Below are 26,391 nucleotides of genomic sequence, written 5' to 3' on the forward strand. Positions count from 1 at the left end.
TTAAAAAGAAGATTAAAAGCCAAAAACTGTTTAAAATAAGTTAATTCAAACACTCACTTATAAAAACACATTAAATATATTTTTTTGACTCTCGAAATTTGAACGTATAATATATATCAACTAAATAATCATATGTGTGGTAGTAAATTATTGAAATACTTACATAACCAGGAGTGAAGGATTGAATATAGCTACCCTCAAGTTTGCTCATACGGTTACGCATGTAAGGGTCACAAGACAAGTAAAGATTCTTCAAAATAACAACATTAGAACCTTCTGGAACACTCAATTTAATGATACTATTCTTAAATTCCATATCAGATTCCTTAGGATAACCTTCCACATAATGTTTTAGAATGATTTGTTTGTTGTTCATCATTTCTTCTGCCATTTCTAGCTTTAATGTGAATGAAGAGATGTGGTAAAAATGGGTGTTTATATATATATATATAATGTGCAGAGAAAAGTCAGGAGTCCGACTTAATATGACGTTTGATTTGTAATTTTACAACTTGTAGAATAATGTACGTATAAGTTATGAAAATATTGGTGTATTTATTTTATGTGTCGAATAGTTAGTAACTATCTCCATTATACTAATATTTGTAAAGTTCTAATCAATTACCAAACGATTCTTAGTTGTATTAGTAGAAATAGATTATTCAAGAAGGTAGAAGAATAGATTTCAAATATAAAATCCAATTTTATTGAACAAATCCATTGATTTATTACGTGGCATGCTCTGTGACTCTACGTAGTTGAGGCGTGTGGGAGATGTTTGGATGTCAAGTAAGTCAAAAGGGGTATAAAATTACAAAAAAAATTAGGTTCATGGGGTAATAGGATCTTAGTTTAGTTAAATGTGTTCTGAGATTTCGATCATAGTCTAGAGGAAACACTCACGTCTTATTCCTTTTTAAATATTGTATCAAATTAAATGTATTACTAAAATGGAACGAAAAACGTTTTTTTTATTTTCCCCACATTTATCATTGCTTTCTCCATTTGCTTAGTTGTCTCCTCAGTGACTCTACAAACCAATTACAACAATGTTTTACAAGCCTTTTAAACGTGCTCCCTAATAATTGAAGAGGAAAAACTTAAAAGGGGTTTAAAGAAAAAGAGATAACAATATTGAGATAAAATACAGAATAAATAATTAGGAGTATTAGTTAGTTCTGAAATTATATATTTTATAATAGTGAAATAAATTATTTTTTATATAGTAATATAATTATTAATCTCATAAAATATCTCAATTCATGAGATGAATTTTATCTTTAAGTATAATTAACATATATCATATCTTATCCCAGCTATCGAACGATCATTTTAAATAAATGAAAAAAAGGATAAAAAGATGGAGACATATATAGCTCAATCATTGTACGCTGCAGCGAGCACCACAGGAAGAAAATATCCCAACATAAATATCTTTCCAAATTCTATCTATGCTATTGGGTTTGTATTGGCATAGTTAGTCCATGACTAATTTGGTGATGTGATTTGACGGTCGATTTTTTGTGCAAATCCATTACGGAATTCTCTGTAGAGAGTTGGGAGAGAAATACGTGAAGTCTTGTCATTTTTCAGACATATTTTGGGCTATTAGGAGTTATTTCTCCTCTATATCACTCTAAAAATGGTGAGGCTATATGTAATGCTCCACTAACTCCCTAGGGAGGGTATCATAAAGGTTCGCAAAAAATCGTTCGGAAGTCATATCACCAAATTATTCATGGGATAACACATACAAAAAATTGAGAAAATCACATGATTCCTGTAAATTGGTCTCTAAATGCCCAAAGTTCACTCTAAAAATGGTGAGATTGTACGTAATGCTCCCCCAACTCCCTACAGAGGATTCCATAAAGGTTTTGCAACAAATTCATCTTTAAGTCATATCACCAAAATACTCATCGGCTAACACACACGAAAAACTGAGAAAATCGCCTAATTACTATAAATTGACTCCTTAATGCCAAAAATCACTCTAAAAATGGTAAGATTGTACATAGTGCTCCCTCAACTCCCTATGAAGGATTCCATAAGGATTTCGCGAAAATTTAGTCCGAAAATCATATCACCAAAATATTCATGGGTTAATACACACAAAAATTGAAAAAATTGCATAATTCCTAAAACAGGGACTGTAAATGCGAAAATAGGAGTTAAAAAATGGTATGAGTATACGTGGTGGTTACCTAATTCATTACGGAGGTCCTCACAAAGATGTTTCAGAAAAAAAAATTGAGTGCTCCAAGGCGCCATATCTATGGGCTAATACACACGAAAAATTAAGAAATTGCGTAATTCATAAAAAAAGTCATGTAAATTTGGAAATAGGCGCTTAAAATTGTGTGAGTATACTTGGTGGTTCCCCAACTCATTACAAAGGTCCTCATAAAGTTTTTTCAAAAAAAAATTGGGTGCTCCGAAGCGCTAGGTCCATTTGTTAATACACACGAAAGAGCGATCGAGAAATTTGCATAATTCCTAAAATAGGGCCTCTAAATGTGGAAATAGGCGTTAAAAATGGTATGAATCTACGTGGTGGTTCCCCAAATCATTACGAAGGTCCTCATAAAAAAATTTCAGAATTTTTTTTTGGGTGCTCTGAGGCGTCAGATCTATGGCCTAATACACACGAAAATTGAGGAATTTGCGTAATTTATAAAACAAACGGCCTGTAAACAAGGAAATAGGTATTAAAAGAATGATGTGAGTATATGTGGTGGTTCCCCAACTCATTATAGAGGTCCTCATAAAGTTTTTTCAGAAAAAAATGTTTGGGTGCTCCGATGCGCTAGATCCATGAGCTAATGCACACGAACAATCGAGGAATTTATGTAGTTTCTAAAAGGGGCTTGTAAATGCGAAAATAGGCATTAATAAAATGGTGTGAGTATACGTGGTGGTTCCCCAACTCAATACAAAAGTCCTCATAAATTCTTTTAGAAATTTATTTTGAGTGCTTTGAGGTGCCAGATCCATGGCTAATATACACGAAAAGTCGAGCAATTTGCGTTATTCCCAAAAAATGGCCAGTAAATGCAAAACTAACGTTAAAAAATTGATTGAGTATACATGGTGGTTCCCCAACTCATTACGGAGGTCCTAATAAAATTATTTCAGAAAAAAAAATTTGGCTGCTCCGAGGCGCGAGATCCATTGGCTAATACACATGAAAAATTGAGGAATTTGCGTAACTCTTAAAAAAGGGTATGTAAATGCGAAAATAGGCATCAAAAAATGGTATGAGTATATGTGGTGGTTCTCCAACTCATTACGGAGGTCTTCAAAAAGTTTTTTCAGACAAATATATTCGGAGCTCTAATGCGCCAGATCCATGAGCTAATAAACATGAAAAATCGAGATATTTGCATAATTCCTAAAAAAGGAAATGTAAATGTGGAAATAGGCAGTAAAAAAATGATGTGAGTATACGTGGTGGTTACCCAACCCATTAAAAAGATCCTTGTAAAAAAAATTCAGAAAAAAAGATGGGTGCTTCGAGGCGCCAAATCCATTGGCTAATACATACGAAAAATCAAGGAATTTGCGTGATTCCTAAAAAAGGATTTGTAAATGAGGAAATAGGCCTTAAAAATGGTGTGAGTATACGTGGTGTTTCCCCAACTCATTACAGAGGTTCTCATAAAAAAAATTTCAAAAAAGTTTTTTGGGTGCTCCGAGCTTTAGATCCATGGGCTAATTTACATGGAAAATTGAGGAATTTGCATAATTCCTAAAAAAAGGTCTTGTAAATGCGAAAATAGACATTCAAAATGGTATGAGTATCCGTGGTAGTTCTTCTACACTTACGGAGGTCCTCATAAGTTTTTTTATGAAAATATTTTTGGGATGCTCCGAGGTGCCAGATCCACATGCTAATACACACAAAAACTTGGAGAATTCTTAAAAAAGGGCTTGTAAAGGTGGAAATGGGCGTTAAAAATGGTGTGAGTATATGTGAAGGTTCCCCAAATCATTACGGAGGTCCTCATAAATTTTTTTGAGATTTTGTTTTTGGGTTCTCCTGGCGCTAGATCCATGGGCTAATACACACGAAAAATTGGAGAATTCTTAAAAAAGGGCTTGTAAAGGTGGAAATGGGCGTTAAAAATGGTGTGAGTATATGTGAAGGTTCCCCAAATCATTACGGACGTCCTCATAATTTTTTTTGAGATTTTGTTTTTGGGTTCTCCTGGCGCTAGATCCATGGGCTAATACACACGAAAAATTGGAGAATTTGGGTGATTTTAAAAAAAAGGCTTGTAAATATGAAAATGACACTAAAAAAAGTATGAGTATACGTGAAGATTCCCCAACTTATTACGGAGGTCCTCATGAAGTTTTTTTTGAGAAAAAAAATTTGGGTGCTCCGGGCGCCTGATCCATGGGCTGCTAAAACACACAAAATCGAAGAATTTGGGCGATTCTTAAAAAAGAGTTTTTAAATGCGGAAATGTGCCTTAAAAAATTGGTGTGAGTATACTTGAAGGATTCCACAACTCATTACGGAGGTCCTCATAAAGTTTTATGAGAAATTTTTTGTGGGTGCTCCGAATGCCATATCCATGAGATAATACATACGAGAAATTGGGGAATTCAGACAACTCTTAAAAAAGGTCTTGTAAACGCGTAAATGGATGTTGAAAAATTGTGTGAGTTGAAGGTTCCTCAACTCAATACGGAAGTCCTCATAATATTTTTTGAGAAATAATTTTTGGGTGCTCCAGGCACCAAATCCATGGATAACACACAAAAAATCTGGTAATTTAAGCGATTCTTGAAAAAATGGCTTGCAAATGCGAAAATGGGCGTTAAAAAAATAGTATAAGTATACATGAATATCCCCAACTCATTACAGATGTCCTCATAAAGTTTTTTGAGAAAAATATTTGGGTGCTCTGAGCGCCTGACCCATGGGGTAATACACACGAAAAATCAAGAAATTTGGGTGATTCTTAAAAAAAGGGTTGTAAATATGGAAATGGACGTTTGATAAAAAATATTTGGGTGCTCCAAAGGCCTGATCCATGGGCTAATATGCACAAAAATTAGAGAATTTTGCGATCTTAAAAAAGGTCTTGTAAATGCGGAAATAGGCGTAAAAAAATGGTGTGAATATACGTGAAGGTTTCCCAACTCATTACGAAAGTCCTCGTAAAGTTTTTTGAGAAAACAATTTTAGGTGCTCCAGGTGCCAGATCCATGGGAACACACGAAAAATTGCGAAATTTGGGTTATTCTTAAAAAAATCTTGTAAATGCGGAAATAAGTGTTAAAAAAATGGTGTGAGTATACGTGAAGGTTCCGCAACTCATTATGGAGGTCGTCATAAAGTTTTTTGAGAAAAAAATTTTAGGTGCTCCAAGCGCCAGATCCATGAGCTAAGACACACAAAAAATCGAGGAATTGGGGGTGTTGACACCCAATTTTGGACCTCCACAATATATATTAATCATCGAGCTTCTTAAATTCCAAACGATTTGAAATAATTAGTTTTTATAAAGTTCAAAATATTTTTCAAGTTACTTTTAATTAATTTTATCATTTTTATAATTTTAAGTAATAGATATGTTTTATATAATTTTGTATATAATTAACATATTTTATAAACATTTCGAAAATCATCTCAAAAAGATTTTAATTTTAGTAGGTATTTTACTAAATTAGTTTAGTTTAAATTATGGTTATAATTTTGAATCATTAGTTTACAATTAAGGTAATTATTTTATTTCGTTAAGATTAAGAAACTCGTTAGTTAATTCTATTAATTCATCTTATTCGAGTTTTAGACATAATTTTTTACTTGAATTCAAAATTGGCTACTTTTTAATACAATTGGCCATTACCTTAAATCCCAGCCCAATTCTGATTTCTCAGTGGCCCAACTCAAATCAGCCAACCCATTCCGTGCAGCCCATTCCAATGTAATTTCAAAATTTCCCAGCCTACAACTATACAACATACAATACAATCACCCCTATACGTTCTTCTTCTTCTTCTTCTTTCACGTAGAAACGCGACCCAACTCGCGAACTCAGAAACCCCAAACCAAAATCGAAACCCAGAAACTCGCGAGCAACAGTCCAACTATCCCTCGAGAAATCCAGTGACCCGAGTCCAATCGTGTCGTCTTCCCTCTCTCTCCTTATCCTTTCGTACTCGAATCTTCCAGGTGGAATAATCTTGTGTTTCATCCATCCTTGTTCCTCGAATCAGACGGCCTCCATCATTAATTTGTTGAAGAGTAGTACTATTCAAGCTGGCAACCTTATCCAAAGAGAATTGGAATTTTGAATTTCGAATTTCGAATTCACCCTTAAATCAATCAAAAAATCTCTTATATTTAGGTCTCTTTCTTCTTCATTATTTAGGTTGTTTTGTTTGCTGGTAGAGGAACAGAAAGAAATAAGAGGAAAAGTTTGGAAAGGGATTACAAAATACAGCTTATAATGAAAGCAACCAAATCTTAATTTAGAAATACAGTCGAAGAGGCTCACTTTTCTCTTTCAATTCTTGCTTTGGGCGTCAGAGTTTCTCGGAGTCGTATTCCAGTGTGAAAGCTCGTGGTCTCAAGCTCGTCGTCCTAGTTCGTTACCCCCAAAAAGGTAACACTTCTTGTTCGATAACATCTTCTTCGTCTCTTCTCTTATTCCATTCTTTGATGTTGGAAAATCTCTTTTTGGTGGCTGATTTTCTACTTTGTGTTTGAGTTCTGATCTATTTAATGTGACATATATGTGTGTAGGCATTTCCATGAGTTAACTTTAGTGTCGATTCAAGCTTTACCGTCTTATATTTAGCATTGACGTTTCTCTATGATTCTATTTAAATTCTGCTTTTGTTGTCTCCCCTTTCGATTCTGCTTTATGAATGTGTGTTGCACTTAGTTTGTTGTTGTTTAATGTCATTTGTTCCTAAGTCTGAGATTCTGAATTAATTGACATGCTAAAGGTGTTTGTGATGTTATCCGTCTTTTATTTTTATCTTAGCAATTTCCTTCTCCCTTCCCTCACACCATTGTTGTGAACAAACTAAGTCTTAGCTTAGAGCATCTATTTGTGTTTTACTGGTTTTCGGTGAACCCTTTGTTATTTAACTGTTCTTTGTTTGCCGTTGAATCCAGCTGTATGAAGCATCCTGATTCAAAGATTTCTTCTTTCTCTTCCTCTAAATTTATCGATTGCTTTGATCTCGTTAAATTCCTTGCCTCAAGTCTTTTCCTTGATTTAAGCATGTGATTCAGTATTTGTTAATCTTCCAGCAGGGGACAAAACCTTAAACTGGTTAACATGGAGTTTAAATGTATTTTAAGCATGTTTGTTGTTGTCCTAGTTTTGGGGTATTAAATGTTGCTTAAGCATGAGAGTTTCTTTCTTTTTCAACATGTTTTGAATCAATATAATCAATTAACTTTTCTTTATTTTCTTTAAAATGCATGTGCTAGTTGGAATATATCTTATTGAATTTCTTTTCTCCTATTCTAGTAATTGTTTCCTATGCAAAATCACTTGCAGAACTAATCATTTCTTAACCATCTAAGATTTATTCTTTCTTTGCTGACTAGTTTTACTTTCTTTTCTTTATTGTGAGCAACTGTGGAGCATTCCATTTGAGGCCAGATCCTTTTCTTGCATCATTGATTGGGCCACTTAGGCCCAAAGTCATTCCCCCATCACCATTTTCATCATCAAGTCCAGAATTGAAAAGCAAACATTCGAATTTTAAATGGAAAGCAATATACAAGGTTGAAAAATCGAAATTATAGAACCCGAGAGTCAGAAAATGACTTGGTATTCAAGAATATACAACGATATATAATAAGTGTATACGCTGTATATGGTGGCAAAAAGGGCCAAAAGCCCTTCTTAAATTTCAGTTTTGCATTTGCGTTGTATTTGGGCCAAAGGTCCATATATTTTTAGTATTACTTTGCTAGTTTTAGGACAGGGAATTGGGCTAAAAGCCCACACTTATCTTGGCAGATTTTTGTTAGTTTTAGGACATATTTAAGTGGGCCAAAGGCCCAAAACAAAGTAGGCCCAAGTATTGATCCAGGCGAACAAAAAACCAAACTTGGACCCAACGGCTTCTCGCTCTTTATTTTATCTGTATTTCGTATTTGTTTAATTGTTTATTTGCTAGTTAATTCTAAGGTTTTTTTCCTTAATTCAATTCCCCAAAAAGATGAGTTAACCATAACTGTTAAAATCAAATAAGTTTATTTTCATTTTATTTTGACTTTAAAACATTTAGTATTTTCTACTTAAACAACATCCTTACTCACTTTCCCCTAAGAAAAAGTGAGTTCAAAAGTTGTTTACTTTCTCTATTTAAATGTTAGCCAAATAGTTAATTATCAGATAATCGCGTGTTAGCAGGTATTTCGAGTGCTTTTAAACCCTTTTCGAAATGCTAATATGAACCCCGGACCCTTTAAATATTTTCAATTGATTTCTGTTTAAATCTTGTGAAAAAATAGTTTTATTAGTTTTACTTTAAAAATTAAGTGGCGACTTTTAAAAATCTGTCGTTTTCTCTCTCATTACGGAGGTCATCAAAGTTTTTTGAGAAAAAAAAATTGGGTTCTCCAGGCGCTTGATCCATGGGCTAATACACTCAAAAAAATCAAAAAATCCATGCGATTCTTAAAAAAAGACCTGTAAATATGGAAATGGGCGTTTAAAAATAGTGTAAGTAAAGCTGAAGGTTCGTCAACTCATTGCGAAGGTCCTCATAAATTTTTTTGATAAAAAAATTTCAAGTGCTTCAGAGGCCTGTTCCATGGGCTAATACACACAAAAATTAAAGAATTTGGCAATCTTAAAAAAGGGCTTGTAAATGTGAAAATGGGCGTAAAAAAATAGTGTGAGTATACGCAAAGGTTTCCCAACTCATTACGGAGGTCCTCATAAAGTTTTTTGAGAAAACAATTTTAGGTGCTTCAGGTGCCAGATCCATGGAAACACACGAAAAATTATGGAATTTGGGTGATTCTTAAAAAAATCTTGTAAATGCAGAAATGAGCGCTAAAATATGGTGTGAGTATACGTGAAGGTTCCCCAACTCATTACGGAGGTCCTCATAAAGTTTTTTGAGAAAAAAAATTTAGGTGTTCCAAGCGTCAGATCCATGAGCTAAGGACACACGATGAATTAGGGAATTGGGGGGGATTCTTAAAAAAAGGCTTGTAAATGCAGAAATGAGCGTTAAAAAATTGTGTGAGTATATGTGAAGGTTCCCCAACTCATTACGGAGGTCCTCATAAAGTTTTTTGAGAAATTTTTTTTGGATGCTCCAAGTGTCAAATTCATGGGCAAATACACATGAAAAATTGGGAAATTTGGTTTATTCTTAAAAATGGGCTTATAAATGCGAAATGAGCGTTTATAAAATGATGTGAGTATACATGAAGGTTCCCCAACTAATTATGGAGGTCCACATAATGGTTTTTCAGAAAGATCCGGGGTAATCTCGTCTTCTTGAAGAATTACGGATTCCTAAACCTAGTAGGGGAAAGCGATTCTACTCCAATTGCATTCATCAGTTGGATGAGAGTGAGAATAGAAAGGAAGCGGAGAGGAAGAATGGAGTATAACATTACCTCTAGAGTATAACCCTACTCCTGCGCCCCTCACTCCCATATCTACTACTTAGTCAAAACGATATCGTGGAAATGCTGCACGGACCAAAAATCGGGTGCTCTTAACGCCATATTCTTGGACTAATACACACAAAAAATTGGAGAATTTGGGTGATTCTTAAAAAAGTGCTTGTAAATGCGGAAATGGGCGTTTAAAAATAGTGTGAGTATATGTGAAGGATCCCCAACTCATTACAAAGGTACTCATAAAGTTTTTTGAGAAATTTTTTTTGTACTCCAGGCGCCAAATATATGGGCTAACACACACGAAAAATCAAGAAATTTGGGCGATTCTTATAAAAGATCTTGCAAATGCGAAAATGGGCGTTAAAAAAATGGTGAGAGTATACGAAGGTTCCCCAAACTCATTACGGAGTTCCTCTTAAAGTTTTTTGAGAAAAAAATTGGATTCTCCGGGAGCCAGATCAATGGATAACACACACAAAAAATTAGAGAATTTAGGCGATTCTTAAAAAAGGGATTGTAAATGCGACAATGGGCGTTACAAAATTGATGTGAGTATAGGTGAAGGTTCCCCAACTCATTACAGAGGTCCACAAAAATTTTTTTGATAAATATTTTTTGGTGCTCCAGGCGCCAAATCCATGGGCTAATACACACAAAAAATATAGGAATTTAGGCGATTCTTAAAAAATGGTTTGTAAATGCAAAAATGGGAGCTAAAAAATGTTGTTAGTATGTGTAAATGTTCCCCAACTCATTACGGAGGCTCATAAAGGTTTTTGAGTTTTTTTTTTTTGATGCTACGGGTGCCAAATTTATGGGTTAATACATACAAAAAATCACGGAATTTGGGCGAATCTTAAAAAAAGTCTTGTAAATGCGGAAATGAGTGTTCAAAAAATGGTGTGAGTGAAGGTTCCCCAACTCATTACGGAGGTCCTCATAAAGTTTTTTGAGAAAAAAATTATGGGTGCTCCGGGCGCCAGATCCATGGGATAATACACATGAAAAAAATAGAAGAATTTGAGCAATTCTTAAAAAAAGGGGCTTGTAAATGCGAAAATGGGCGTTAAAAAAATAGTGTGAGTAGTGAAGGTTCCCAACTCCTTACAGAGGTCCTCTTAAAATTTTTTGAGAAAAAAAAATTAAGCGCTCCGGGTGTCAGATTCATGGGCTAATACACATGAAAAATCGGAGAATTTTGGTTATTCTTAAAAATAGGCTTGTAAATGAGGATAAAAGTGTTAAAAAATTGTGTGAGTATACGTGAAGGTTTTTCAACTCATTACAGAGGTCCTCATAATGTTTTTGAGAAAATATTTTTGGGTCTCTAGGCGCTAGATCCTTTGGCTAATACACACGAAAAATCAGAAAATTTGGGCGGTTCTTAACAAAGGGCTTGTAAATGCGGATATGAACGTTAAATAAATAGTGTGAGTATACGTGAAGGTTATCCAAATCATTACAGAGGTCCTCATAAAAAATTTTGAGAAATAAATTTTGGGTGATTTGGGCACCAGATCCATGGGCTAATACATACGAATAATCGGTGAATTTTGGCGATTCTTAAAAAAATGCATGTAAAAATGGAAATGGGAGTTAAAAAAATGGTGTGAGTATACGTGAATGTTCCCTACCTCATTACGGAGATCCTGTTAAAGTTTTTTGAGAAAAAAAATTGGTGCTCTGGGTGCCAGATCTATAGGTTTATACATACGAAAAATAGGGAAATTTGGGCGATTCTTAAAAAAAAGTCTTGAAAATGCAGAATGGGCATTAAAATTTGGTGTTAGTATACGTAATGGTTCTCCAACTCATTATGGAAGTCATTATAAATTTTTTTGAGAAACTTTTTTTTGGTGCTTCGGGCCAGATCCATGGGCTAATACAAACGAAACATCAAAAAATTTGGCAATTTATAAAAAAAGGCTTGTAAAAGCGGAAATGGACATCAAAAAAATGGGGTGAGTATAGATGAATGTTCCTCAACGCATTACAGAGGTCCTGATAAAGTTTTTTGAGAAACAAATTGTGCGTGTTCCGGACGCTAGATCCATGAGTTAATAAACACGAAAATTTAGAAATTTTTGGTTATTCTTAAATAAATGCTTGTAAATGCATAAATAGTCGTTAAAAAATAGTGTGAGTATAAGTGAAGGTTCCCAACTCATTACGTAGGTCTTCATAAAGTTTTTTGAGAAATTTTTTTTGAGCTCCTGGTGCCAGATCCATGGGCTAATACACATAAAAAAGAAAATTTTGGCGATTCTTAAAAAAAGGCTGGTAAATGCAAAAATGGTGTGAGTATACGTGAAGGTTCCCCAATTCACTACGGAGGTCCTTATAATGTTTTTTGAGAAAAAAAATTGGGTGCTCCGAACGCTTGATCCATGGGCTAATACAAACGAAAAATCAGTAAATATGGTTAATTCTTAATAAAGAGCTTGTAAATGCGGAAATGGGCGTAAAGAAATATGGTGTGAGTATACGTGATGGTTCCCTAACTCATTAAGGTAGTCTTCATAAAGTTTTTAGAGAAAAAAATTTATGTGCTCCGAGCGGAAGATTGATGGGCGATTTTTAAAAAAAGGGGTTGTAAATGCGGAAATGACATTAAAAAATTGGCATGAGTATACGTGAATGTTCCCCAACATATGACGGAGGTCCTCATAAAGTGTTTTGAGAAAAAAAATTGGTGTTTTGGGCGCCTGATCAATGGGCTAATACACACGAATAATCGAGGAATTTGGGCAATTCTTAATAAATGGATTGCAAATGTAGAAATGAGAGTTAAAAAAAATGGTGTGAGTATACGTGAAGGTTCCCAACTCATTATGGAGGTCTTCATAAAAATTTTTGAGAATTTTTTTTTGAGTGTTGCAGGTGCCAGATTCATGGGCTAATACGCACGAAAAATAGGAAAGTTTGAGCTATTCTTAAAAAAAGTACTTGTAAATGCGGAAATGAGCATTAAAAAATGGTGTGAGTAGACATGAAGGTTCCCCGACTCATTACGGAGGTCCTCACAAAGTTTTTTGAGAAAAAAAATTTGGGTGCTCCGGGCATCAGATCTAGAAAAATCAAGAAATTTGGGCGATTATTAAAAAAAGACTTGTAAATGCAAAAATGAGCGTTAAAAAAATGGTGTGAGTATACGTGAAGGTTCCCAACTCATTACAGATGTCCTAATAATTTTTTTGAAAAATAAATTGGGTGCTCCGGGAGCCAGATCCATGGTCTAATACACACGAAAAATTGGAAAATTTATGCAATTCTTATAAAGGGCTTGTAAATGTGGAAATGGGTGTTAAAAATAGTGTGAGTGTATGTGAAGGTTCCCTAACTCATTACGGAAGTCCTCATAATGTTTTTTGAGAAAAAAAATTAGGTGCTCTGGGCGCCAGATCCATGGGCAAATATGCACGAAAAATCGGGGAATTTGGTTGATTCTTAAAAAAAGGCTTGTAAATGCGAATTAGGTGTTAAAAATGATGTGAGTATACGTGGTGGTTCCACAACTCATTATGGAGGACCTCATAAAGTTTTTTCAGAATTTTTTTTTGGTGCTTCAAGGCGCCAGATCAATGGACTAATAGACATTAAAAATCAAGTCCTTAATTCTTAAAAAGGGTCTGTAAATGTGGAAGTAAGCGTTAAAAATGATGTGAGTATAAGTGGTGGTTTACCAATTCATTACTTATGTCCTCATAATGTTTTTTCAGAATTTGTTTTGGGTGTTTAGAGGCGCCAGATCCATGGGTTATATTACACACAAAAAATTGAGAAATTTGTGTAATTCCTAAAAAGGGCTTGTAAATGCGAAAATAGACACTAATAAAATAGTATGAGTATACGTGGTGGTTTCCAACCTCATTACAGAGGTCTTCATAAAGTTCTTTCGAAAAGAAATTTAGGGTTCTCCGAGGCTCCAGATCCATGAGCTAATATGGATGAAAAATTGAGGAATTTGCGTAATTTCTAAAATGGGCATGTAAATGCGGAAATAACCGTTAAAAATGGTATGAGTATTCGTAGTGGTTCTCGAACTCTTTACGGAGGTCCTCATGAAAATTTTTCTGGAAAAAAATTTGGGTGCTCCTATACGCCAGATCCATGAGCTAATACACAAATTTTTTTTCGGAATTTGCTAAATTTCTAAAAGGGCCTTAAATGCGGAAATAGACGTTTAAAAATAGTGTAATATATGTAGTGATTCTCCAACTCATTACCGAGGTACTCATAAAGTTTTTTTAGAATACAAATTTGGGTGCTCTGATGCGCAAGATCCATGGGCTAATATACATGAAAAATTGTGGAATTTGCGTAATTCCTAAGAAAGGGCCGGTAAATGTGAAATTAGGCGTTTAAAAAATTATTTCAATATACGTGGTGGTTTCCAAATTCATTACGGAGATCCTCATAAAGTTTTTTCAAAAAAAAGTTTTGTGCGCTTAGAGGCGCCAGATCAATGGGCTTAATTAATACACATGAAAAATTAAGAAATTTGCGTAATTTCTTTAAAAAGGGCATGTAAATGCAGAAATAGGCATTGAAAAAATGGTATAAGTATACGTGGTGGTTCTCCAACTCATTATAGAGGCTCTTATAAAGTTTTTTCATAAAAAAATGTTGGTGCTCTGAGGCTCCAAATCAATTGGTTAATACCAATAAAAAATCGAGAAATTTGAGTAATTCCTAAAAAGGGCTTGTAAATGCGGAAATACGCATTTTAAAAATGGTATGAGTATACGTGGTGGTTCCTCAACTCATTACTTAGGTCCTCATAAAGCTTTTTCAGGAAAAAACATGAAGGTGCTCTGAGGTGCCAGATCAATGGGCTAATAAACACAGAAATTCAATAAATTTGCGTAATTCATAAAAAAGACTTGTAAATACGGAAATAAGCGTTAAAAATGATGTGAGAATACGTGGCGGTTTCCAACTCATTATGGAGGTCCTCATAAAGTTTTTTCAGAAAAAAATTTGCGTGCTCCGAGGCGCCAGATCCATCAGCTAATACACACGAAAATTGAGAAATTTGTGTAATTCCTAAAAAAGGGCATGTAAATGCAAAAATAACGATAAAATTGTGTGAGTATACGTGGTGGTTCCAAAACTCATTACAGAGGTTCTCATAAGGTTTTTTTCAAAAAAATAATTCGGTGTTCTGAGGTGTCATATCCATAGGCTAATACACACAAAAAATCTAGAAATTTGTGTAATTCCTAAAAAAAAGTGCCTGTAAATGCGAAAATAGGCGTTAAAATGATGGTGTGAGTATATGTGGTGGTTCCCAACTCATTACAGAGGTCCTCATAAAGTTTTGTCATTAAAAAGTTTGGGTGCTCCGAGATGCCAAATCTATGAGCTAATACAAACAAAAAATTGAGAAATTTTCGCAATTTCTAAAAAAAGGCCATTAAATGCAGAAATAGGTGTTAAAAATGGTGTGAGTATACATGGTGGTTTCCCAACTCATTACAGAGGACTTCATATAGTTTTTTCAGAAAAAAAATTGAGTGAGTATACGTGTTGGTTCTCAACTCATTACGGAGTAGCTAAAAAAAATTCAGAAAAGTTGTTTGGATGCTCGGATGCGCCAGATCCATGGGCTAATACATACAAAAAATCAAGAAATTTGCGTAATTCTTGAAAAGGGCCGGTAAATGCGGAAATAGATATTAAAAATGGTGTGAGTATACATGGTGGTTCCCCAACTCATCATAGAGATCATCATAAAGTTTTTTCAGAAAATTTTTTTGGGTTCTCTTAGGCGCCAGATCCATTGACTAATAATACACACTGAAAAATTGAGGAATTCAGATAATGCCTAAAAAAAGGTTTGTAAATGCGAAAATAGGCGTTAAAAATTATGTGAGTATTGATGAGTTCCCTAACTCATCACGGAGGTTCTTATAAAGTTTTTTCAAAAAAAAATTTGGGTGCTTCGAGACGTTAGACCCATGGGCTAATACACACGAAATATCAAGAAATTTGCATAATTCATAAAAATAAAAGCACTTGTAAATGCGGAAATAGGTGTTAAAAATAGTGTAAGTATATGTGATGGTTTTCCAACTCATTTTGGAGGTCCTCGTAAAGTATTATCAAAAAAAAATTTGGGTGCTCTAAGGCGCCATATCTATGAGCTTATACACACGAAAAATCAAGGAATTTGTGTAATTCCTGAAAAAGACATGTAAATGTGGAAATAGATGTTAAAAAATGGTGTGAGTATACGTGGTGGTTCCCCAACTCATCACGGAGATCATCATAAAGTTTTTTCAGAATTTTTTTTGGGTTCTTTGAGGCGCCATATCCATAAGCTAATACATACTGAAAAATTGAGGAATTCATATAATTCTTTAAAAAAGGTCTGTAAATGCGAAAATAGGCGTTAAAAAATTGTGTCAGTATTAATGGTAGTTCCCAAATTCATCACAGAGGTACTCATATAGTTTTTTCAGAAAAAAAATTTGGGTGCTCCAAGGCCCATGGGTTAATACACACGAAAATCGAGAAATTTGCATGATTTATAAAAAAGGCTTGTAAATACCGAAATAGGCATTAAAATGGTGTAAGTATATGTGGTGGTTCCCCAACTCCTTTTGGAGGTCCTAGTAATTTGGTTGCTCCAAAGTGCCAGATCCATGGGCTAATACACACGAAAAACCAAGAAAGTCGCGTAATTCCTAAAAGTGCGCTCGTAATTGCGAAAATATGCCTTAAAATATGGTGAGACCATATCTAATGCTTCCCAACTTATTATGGAGGTCATCATAAAAATGTTTCAGAATTTTTTTTTGGGTGCTCTAAGGCACAAAATCCATGGGCTAATACACACGGAATACCAAGAAAGCCGTATAATTTCTAAAAATTAGCTTGTAAAAGCAAAAATATGTCTTAAAATGGTGGGACAATATGTAATGCTTCCCCAACTCATTACGGAGGTCCTCATACTATTTTTTTTTCCAAAAATATGTTTTGGGTGCTCCAAGGTGCCAGATGTTTGGGCTAATACTCATGAAAAAAATGAGAAAATCGCCTAATACTTGTAAATTGACCCGTAAATGACCAAAAATCACTCTAAAAATTGTGAGATTGTACGTACTGTTCTCCTAACTACCTACGGAGGGTTCCGTAAAAGTTTCGCAAAGAAATTGTCCGATAGCCATATTATCAAATATTCATGGGCTGACACACAAGAAAAACTAAGAAAATCATCTTAATACTCTAATTGGCCCCTAAATACCCAAAATGGACTCTAAAATTTGTGAGACTATACGCAGTGCTCCTTCAACTCCATATGAAGGGCTCTGTAAAGGTCTGCAAAGAAATCGTGTGGAAACCATATCATCAAAATATTCATAGGCTAACACAAACAAAAGATTGAAAAAATCACCAAATTCTTGTAAATTGGCCCCTAAATTTCCAAATGGACTCTAAAAATTGTGAGACTGTATGGACTACTCCCCCCAACTCCCTATATATGAAGGATTTCGTTAAGGTTTTGCAAAGAAATCGTCCACAAGTGATATCAACAAAATATTTATGGGCTAACAAACAGGAGAAATTGAGAAAATCACTTAGTTCCTGAAAAGTGACCCCTAAATGCCCAAATATTTCCCAAAACGGTGAGGCTTCATATACTGCTCCTCCAACTGTCTATTGAGGGTTCTGGCTCTTCCTTGTCGGGCTGACTTGACTATAAGAAACTAAATTAATGACTATATATATATATATATATATTTCCTTTCACTATTTTTTAATTTTAAAAAATATTTATATAAATTAACATTCTTAATTATCATATTTACTATTTTTTTCTAAAGTTTGAAACAATTACATATCATTTCACTAATTAATAATTTCATACAGAATTTCAAATCAAATACACCTAGATTGCTTCTAAATACTCTCTGAAATACAAATACTTAAGGAGCTAGCGAGAGAGGAAGAAGGGTGAGCGAGAGATGAAAGAAGCGAGCAAGAGGAGAGAGGCGAGATCCCAGATACATATGAATCACACTAGATAAATACATCTATGATACATAGGAAGAGAGGGGAGCGAGAGAGAAAGAAAGGGGAGCAAGAGATGAGAGATGTGAGCGAGAGAGTCAGTGTATATATCCTAGATACATGTGAATCCATAACTAAATGTTATTTAACGACTTTTGAAAGTCACCACTAAATAGTGATTTTTTGTAGCGAACATTCGCCACTACACTAAACAAAAATGCTAACAAAAATCTTATTATATATTTATTTTAGTATTATCCTTGCTACAACTTAAAATGCTACAACTTAATTATAGTCAAAGCGTGTTCATAGAAAATGACATTCATATTCAAAACAAACCAAAGAAAAAACAATAGCAACACGCATACTTAAATTAAACGAAGGGAGTACAGATTAAATGAAAGAACATGAAAATTAAACCCTAAAATTTAGCAAAATCCATGATATCTTGATCACATGCAAGTTTATCCATGTACTTTTCCTCCAAATCCATTTGCACAACAATTCCAGTCTCACATTCAGTATCATACAACCAAAAAACTTGGCTATGTCTTGACCCAAAGTGCATTAAACTTGGTTTTCCCCAACCAAAATCAGTTTTTTGTATGGGGAACCTACATAAACTTGAGCACGTAAAATTCACAACTTCATTGTCTCCTCCCCATTCTAACCCGGCGTAACTATCCTTGTATAAGTCGATAACCAAAGAAACTATTTCATCCGGTGTAGCTTTGACACATTTACTGATAATCACTTGAACTGACTCTTTTATTAGTTTTACAATGTGATGCAACGACTCCATTTTTGTTTCATCGTCGTGTTCAAATTTTATTGGAATTTCGATAATAAGATTCCCAAAAGAGTTAGCAATTTCAGGAAAATTTGCTACCTTACCACGCAAGTTAAGTGGAAATGACATTACAGACCGTTTCAAATGTGAAGTACTTCCTGTGGAACGGATAAGTGACCTCCATAAAAGTGTTGTAATCATCTCAACTCGCGAAGGTTTGAAACCCAACCTTCACCTACTGAATCAAATTTCTCTCTGAGCCTCGATATTGCATCTTTCTCAAAAACAAACTTTCTGGCAATTAACTTAGAGTTTTTACGTTTGCCTTCATCAACCGGAGGCTCAAGAATAGTTGTTAAATCTTTGTAAGGGAAAAAAGTGCCTAAATTGAAGTTCATGAAGTTGATATCCTTAGAGGGAGTACCAAATTTGCACACTTTAGCCCATTCATAAATGATTTTGAATGTGGTGCATCCGTCCATATGGACAGGGTGTGCATGGCTAATAGCTAGGGCTAGACCACCACATTCAAATGTTGTGACTTGCACAACCATAAGTGGCGAGACGAATAAATTCGTCTCATCCACATCCATAATTCCTTGAGGCCAAAATGGCAAAGCTAGATCAAGGTCTTTGTTTGCTTGTTGAAGAAAATCATCAAGCTTACAATTGACCGTTGCTTTTATATAAGTTACACCTTGATCGAGACAAAGAATTGACGATTCATCTTCAGCAAATCGACCAGCTAAAGGGTAAAGATGTGTTAAAATCCTCGATAAGGACTCTTCGAGCTCTTCATTTTTCGAGTTATTTCTACAATGAGGATAGAAAAGAACAAGAGGTAAGTGTACTACATCCGCCACTTGATCAAAGAAAGATAACTTGTAATTTTTAAGGTGTTGTGGCGTTGGTAATGATGGTTTGATGAGGTTTTTGGACAAAATATTAACTTGCATTGAATAGTTCATGGTTAAATGTACTCAAACTTAACTTGTCCTAAAAAGAATGAAATGAACAAGTAATGTATATGTAAGTGAGAAGTTCATAAAGAAGAAAATATCCCTTAACTTAAATTAGAGTGGAAATTCACTAGTTGTGAGTACTCTAGAAAATTTATCAGTATGACATAAATTGAGATAAAAAAAAAAAGTAATAATTAATAATTTAAAATATTTTTTAAAAAGAAATTTAATTGTCTTTTCATTTGCGTTATTGGATTTGTATTGGTACAAGCTTATATATTTGTCAAACAGTTTCAGAAGTAAAAAACTGACTTATAAGTATGTTTGACCAGCTTTTAAATTAATTCAAACAAAGTTACTCCCTCAATTTCAATTTATGTGTCTTAGTTTGACAGGATATTAATTGAAGAAAGTGCATACAACTTTTAAAACCTCATAATTTTAAATTAAAAATATGTATAATGTATTTAAAAAAAGAATGAAATGGACAAGTAAGGTATATAAGTAGTAACTTGTTGGAAAAAGAAAAAAAAAAAGAGTTAACATGCGAAAGAAGGTGATCACGGACTTTTTTAAATATCGTGTTAAGTGAAAAGATGCCACGTACAATAATATCTTTTTTCCCACTTGTTATGCTTTCTTCTTTTTCCTTGGCTGTTCACTCAAGGACTTTACCTACCAATTACAGCAAGAAATGTTGTGCAAGTCGTTTAGACGTGACCCTAATAATTGAAGAGGACAAAGAGATACTCCCTCTGTCCCATTTTATGTGAGGTACTTTAATTCGGCACAGAGTTTAAAAAAGAAATGAAGACTTTTAAAATTTATGATTCAAAATGAATGATAAAAATTTGTGTGGTTGTAAACCACTTCAGTAAGGGTAAAATAAATATTTTATAGTTAAATTGTTACTTAAATATAGAAATGTGTCATTTTTTTTGGGACTGACTAAAAAGGAAAGTAAGTCATATAAATTGGGACAGAGGGAGTAATTATTTTGACCTAAAGACTCAAATATTCCATCAAATTTTCAGAAAAGACTTATTTATGTCATCCGTTAAAAGTTTGGCTTCTCTATGCCATTACTGTTTAAGAAAAGGCTCATTCATGCCATTATTTTTTAACAGTGATATGGCCAAATTATAATTTGGCCACGTCAATATATATATATATTTTTAAAATTGAAATTCTAAACAAAAATTGAATTAAAACAACAAACTCAAGAAAAGACCCACCCAAGTAAAGACCCATTCAAATTTTAAAAAGTCTCTGTAACCCAATCCTTTCATTCACTTTTAATCTAAAAACCCTAACTAAGAAAGAAGTTTCTTCACTTGTCGACGAACTCTTCTCCTTCTCCGACGAATTTTGCACTCTTAAATGTGATCAGGCATTTCAGTTCGTTTTATTAACGGTCCTGCTATTCTAAAGCACTCTTTGTTCAGATATAAATTCATGCTTACTCAAAATTTGAAAACAGTGATTGCTTTTCTGGGTTTGAAGTCCACTGAGAAAGAGAATAATAGCCACGACTTATGCAATCATTTTTGGTAATAAAATTAGATATTTGGTGCTACCCTGTAAAAAGAATATATATAAATCCAGGCATAAAGTGAAAAGAATTCCTGTTTACTTCATACCATTTCCTTGGGTGCTTTTTAGATTGAAAAATTGAATTACAGAATTGGGTTAAAGATGGATTATAGAAATATTTTAAAATTTGGGTGGGTCTTTACTTGGGTGAGTTATTTTAATTCAATTTTTGTTCAGAATTTTGATTTTTTTATAAAAAATAATAATGAGGTGGCTGAATTATAATGGGCACGTGTAAAAAATGATTTTGCAAAATCACTGTTAAAAAATAATGACATTAATGAGCCTGTTCTTAAACGTTAATGGCATAAATAAGCTAATTTTTTAACGGATGACATAAATGAGCGTTTTCTAAAAGTTTGATGGCATATTTGAGCCTTTTCCCTAGATATAATAAGGAGTATTAGTTAGTTCTTAAATTATATAATTTATAATGGTGAGATATATTAATTTCCTATATATAGTAAAATAATTAATTATCTCATAAAATATCTCAATTTATAAGATAAATTTTATTTCACATAATTCAAAAATATCATGTTTAAACTCTAATCCTACAAATCAAATAACTTTTTAAAGATAAATAAAATAAAAGATTAAAAGATATAGAGCCTATTATTGTACGCTGTAGCCTGCATGTGGAAATTCAGTAGTTTTGATTGTACTTTCAAAAGTTAATACATATCACATAAATTAGGATAGAGAAAAAATATTATAAAAGTATCATATTTTAATAATAATTATGTAATAATTTAAAATATTTATAAAAAAAAAATAATCATTGTCTTTCCAAATTCTATCTATGCTATTGAGTCTGTGTTGACACGAGCTTATATGTCTAGTACTAAAATAATAGTATGAAGCAAATCGAATTAGTACTAAGTTACTGTCACGATCCAAAAATGGAGGTGATGACACTTGTCTTAATCCACCAAGACAAGTCAGTCTAAAACACAACCATTACAATAAAATGCGAAATTTTTTATAATAAACTCAAAAATACCCCCAAAATCTGGTTGTCACGTATACAAGCCTCTAAAGTATTACAATTGAATCAAAAGAAAAATACAAGTCTCATATGACATTGTTTCTAGAGTAGAACAAGATCATAAATAGGAGTAAGAAGGTCTGCTGAGTTGACAAGCAGGCAGAGGCATATCCAGGAGGGGTCACCGGGTTCACGTGAACCCATGCTCTCCTCCTGAAATCATATATACTAGTGTTATATTTTTTTTAAATATTTAAATATAGATATGTGAACCCACACTTGAAATATTATACCGGGCGATTATGTTTGGTGCACCTCTCTAAGTGAGGTTTGAAATTTGAATCTTTTAGTTATCTTGTTTTATTTTCCTTTTTAAAATTGGATAATGTCTCTAAGTGGTTTTATAGGTAAAAATAACTTTGGACCTATAATTTTAAAATTTTAATTATTTTTAGTGATAAGAATCTAAATGTTAAATCAATCAAATTTATATCTTAGATTCACCTTTTTGTAATAGTGCACCCATCATCTCAAAATCCTGGATACGCCTCTGCAAGCACGTACCTCACAAATCTCCAAGAAGCCTCGGAAAAGAAGAGAATATATCACAAAGGTCCGGGCTAGTAACCTACAAAAAATTGTAGAAGCAAGGGGTGAGTACCAAACCACACGGTACTCAGCAAGTAAACCTCTAAACACAAGCTAAGGGGATAGAATACGGGTACACCTTACACCCCAACCAAACCTCCACAACTACAACCTGCATAAAACCAACCCAACCTAACGGCTCATAATTCACATAGCACACAGCTCAACAACAACACTCTAACAATTACATATCCTCAATAACAAGCTCAATATTCATCAATCGAAATTCCACAGAAAAGCACTCACAAGATCAGCAAAACACAATATCAAGTTCACCATTGATAAATATGTCCAATGCAATGTCAAGTATAGTGATGCATGTCTGACCTAGTGATACACACCCGCTGTCTCTCAGTTCGACACCCATGAGGGACATATCTGTCCATGCATCCATCGCGGTGCACGATACGTCCCTCGAAATGGTACATCAGGTTATCACATAATACTTATCACAACCATGTCTCAGAACCGATGCAAATGACATGTTCACATAAATAATGAGGAGATGACCATTTTCATAACAATACACAATTCACAACAATACTACTGTGATACAACATCAATAATGATTCAACAAGCCTTTCAACCCAGTCTCAAACATCACACATCAACAATTAAACACATTGCCTTTTATTACCCCATTTTCATCATTAGAAAATAATCAATATGTACAAGTCAACCCATCACCAAGTCTCATTACCCCCAAACACATATCACAAGGAAATACACGAATTCCATACACTTAACAAGGGTTTAGAAATCCACTTGCCTCAAGTAATCGAACAATCACTCCGGGACATTAGCCTTTCCCTTTCGCTGAGTTTCCAAATCAATGCAAATCTAATCAAGTATATAATCACAATAAGATTTTGAAACTAGCAACACCCATTTTACTATAGGTTTAGCCTAGACCCAAAAACTCACTCAATTTATAATCAAGTTCCTAAATCTTGATTCCAACCAATAGGTCAAATCTCATATTTCCTAAATTTCAAGTCTAAGGTTAAGTCATAATTTCTCCAAACACTACAACCCTGAGAGTTTTCATATAATATAATATACCCAATATTCAATTTCACATCTTAATATATCAAAACTTGAATCATAATATAATAACTAGAGATTAGCTAATGTCAAATATTAGTGATGTGCCTCAAAACAATTTGCAGATTAACATATTTCTAATGTTCAACTATAAACATTAATTCACTAAACTATTTGCTCCACAATCACATCCAATGATTAGGCCATCATTGTCCAATGATTAGGTCTCATTGGACAATGATTAGGCATTAGAAATCAACCATATTCCTACCCCAACTTCAATACATACGCCACTGACTTTGTTTCAATTTTTCCTATTCAATTTTCTTACTTTCTTTCACAACCAACATTGCAGTAATAATCATTAAAATAAGACATAAGCCAATAAAACTGTCAAACTTATATTCGTTCATCAATTGATATCAATATGTAATAACTTGCCACTCACATTTTGTTCCCTTAAGACCCAATTCCAATAGCATACACAATTAAGTGTTCACTCTTTTTCCTTCCACCATTAAGAAGATTGTCGCACTGACGCCACATGCATGTGATTATTAGTGGGAAATATTAGTTAACTAATGGGACAATTTAGTGTAAACTCTATTATGTATAAAACAACAATCATAAAAGCTTAGCCAAAATACTTACGTGAAGGAAGAGCACTCGCTGCTCACTGATGCCGCTTAGGGTCTCTCCCTATTCTCTTTATTTTTCTTTTCTAAAATAATTAAATAGGTTAAATCTCACTAATTTTATTTATATACACGGGTCAAGTGATAAAGGGTACCAAGTAAATTATGGACTTGACCCATTAACCCCCAACTAAATAAATTAATTATTTAAGAAATATCCATCAACTAAATAACTGTAGTTAAACAAATAGTTCAAAATTCCCAACCAACTTCACAAACTGATCAAAATTGACTCAGGGCAACTATCGAGATGGGTAAAACGATAATTTTGTAAAAATTTCTAAAAATGACTTTCCGGGTCATTACACTCCGTTAGTTTCAATTTGTGTATCTTAGTTTTACGGGATATTAATTTAAAAAAGGAAAGACAACTTTTAAAATCTTGTAATCTTAAATTAAAAATATGTATAGATATTTGGGTGGATGTAAATTCTTTCATTAATAAGAAAATGAACATTTTAACGTTGCATTGTTCAACTAAAATATCTCAACTTGCCGGTTTGATTTTTTCATTTTGGAGAAGAGCCTAAAAATATTCTAAAACTATGAGATTTGGTATAAAACTGTCCTTCATCAATTTTTTGAGTTAGAAATGCTCTCAGCGTTAACTTGTTTGGTCCAGTAGGACGGAGGGAGTAATATTTAATTATATTTTTTATTAAACTAAAGTTCGATCAATAAAATTGTAGATTTTAAAAATAATTTTATGATAATTTATTATATTTTTTTTCTTATTTTATAAAATTGTATGGAAAAAATTAAGACAATTTAAATAATTTTCATAATTATGAATTTATATAAAAATATAATTTAAAATTTAAATTACAGAAATCAAACTTCAACTTCAAACTCATATAGTTTTGTCTCAGATTTCCAGCTAGGTCCACCAACATTATCATGTAAACTAAAGAATTAAGAGACCAATTTCTCTTTTTCTTTAACTTGTAGTAAAAAAAAAAAAAAGGACATGATTTTAACAGAAAAAGTAGAAAGATTTGTGATCATTCATTTTCAAATCCTACAATATCTCTAGAATAACAATATAAAAAAATAAAGGAGTTTAAGCTGTATATTGTAACGTCCAATCTTAAACTTCAGATTCAAGTGTAGGGAGTACATTTATATTTAGCTAAAAAAAAATAAGGTTCTAGCTAGGATAGAATCCTAGTTGCGTGGGTGAATATCTTAGCATGTACTAGCGGTATAAAACATATTATTATGTATTTAATGGGCTACTGCTAATTATATTTAGTTTCCGCAAGTTTCTCAAGATATATATATATATATAGACATGATTTTTTCCGAAATTAACAAATACACGTGTACCCCAAATATATATATGAATTCGCCTCTGGCGTCGTAGCAATAATAAACTCAACAAAAATTTGGATCAATACCAAGAAGAGTAGACTTGTGTCAAGATGTTAAAAAATGTGATTTTGCGAATTTTCTAACTTTATATTCAAATAAAAACGTGATTGAATAATTAAACTCTAAAACTAGACTATTGTTTTAGCTAGGAATTTAATTGAATACTTTTAGAATGCAAGATGATATGACTAGCTTTTGAATTTTGTTAAGGGACTAGAGTAAATCTATTTACTCAATTATTTAGAATCACCAATCATTTATTTTATTTTTATATTTTTAAATAATTATTTTATTAAATAAGAGTAGTTAACTTTTGTTAACTCCAGGCATCAAAACCCCACACTTCAATAATTAAAGATTAAATGTGTATAGTCAAATAACACATAAAATAAAACTTCAGATTCATGGGATAATATACACGAAAAACTATTAAAGCGTAATTCCTAAAAGTTGGTTCGTAAATGCGAAAATATGCCTTAAAAATGGTAGGACTATACGTAATGCAACCCCCAATCAAAATGGAGGACCTCATAAAGCTTTTTCAGAAATTTTATTTGGGTTCTTTGGACACCATATCCATTGGCTAATATACACGAAAAACCTTGAAAGTCAAGTAATTTCTAAAAGTTTGCTCGTAAAGAAAATATGCCTTAAAAATGGTG

General features: G+C 33.2%; 1 protein-coding gene and 1 pseudogene across 4 annotated transcripts in view; both read right to left on the reverse strand.

Moving 5' to 3' along the window:
* LOC125811740 (2-alkenal reductase (NADP(+)-dependent)-like) overlaps positions 1–26,391 on the reverse strand; it is a 71,336-nt gene that overhangs the window by 8,836 nt on the left and 36,109 nt on the right. Inside the window, exon 1 of one of the 4 annotated variants that reach the window (XM_049491281.1) lies at positions 274–383. The exons of 1 other annotated variant lie outside the window; for it this stretch is intronic. In XM_049491281.1, the coding sequence (XP_049347238.1) occupies positions 274–379 (106 nt within the window). In that variant the 5' untranslated portion in view covers positions 380–383. Of the gene's footprint in view, positions 1–163; positions 418–26,391 lie in introns of those variants that run through there. 2 more of the 4 variants (XM_049491282.1, XM_049491279.1) reach the window with 2 other exon arrangements.
* On the reverse strand, positions 18,060–19,396 carry LOC125811734 (acetyl-CoA-benzylalcohol acetyltransferase-like; annotated as a pseudogene).

Source organism: Solanum verrucosum, unplaced genomic scaffold, assembly GCF_900185275.1.
Source record: "Solanum verrucosum unplaced genomic scaffold, falcon-dt-bn FXZP01000238.1, whole genome shotgun sequence".
Classification (NCBI taxonomy): Eukaryota; Viridiplantae; Streptophyta; class Magnoliopsida; order Solanales; family Solanaceae; genus Solanum; species Solanum verrucosum.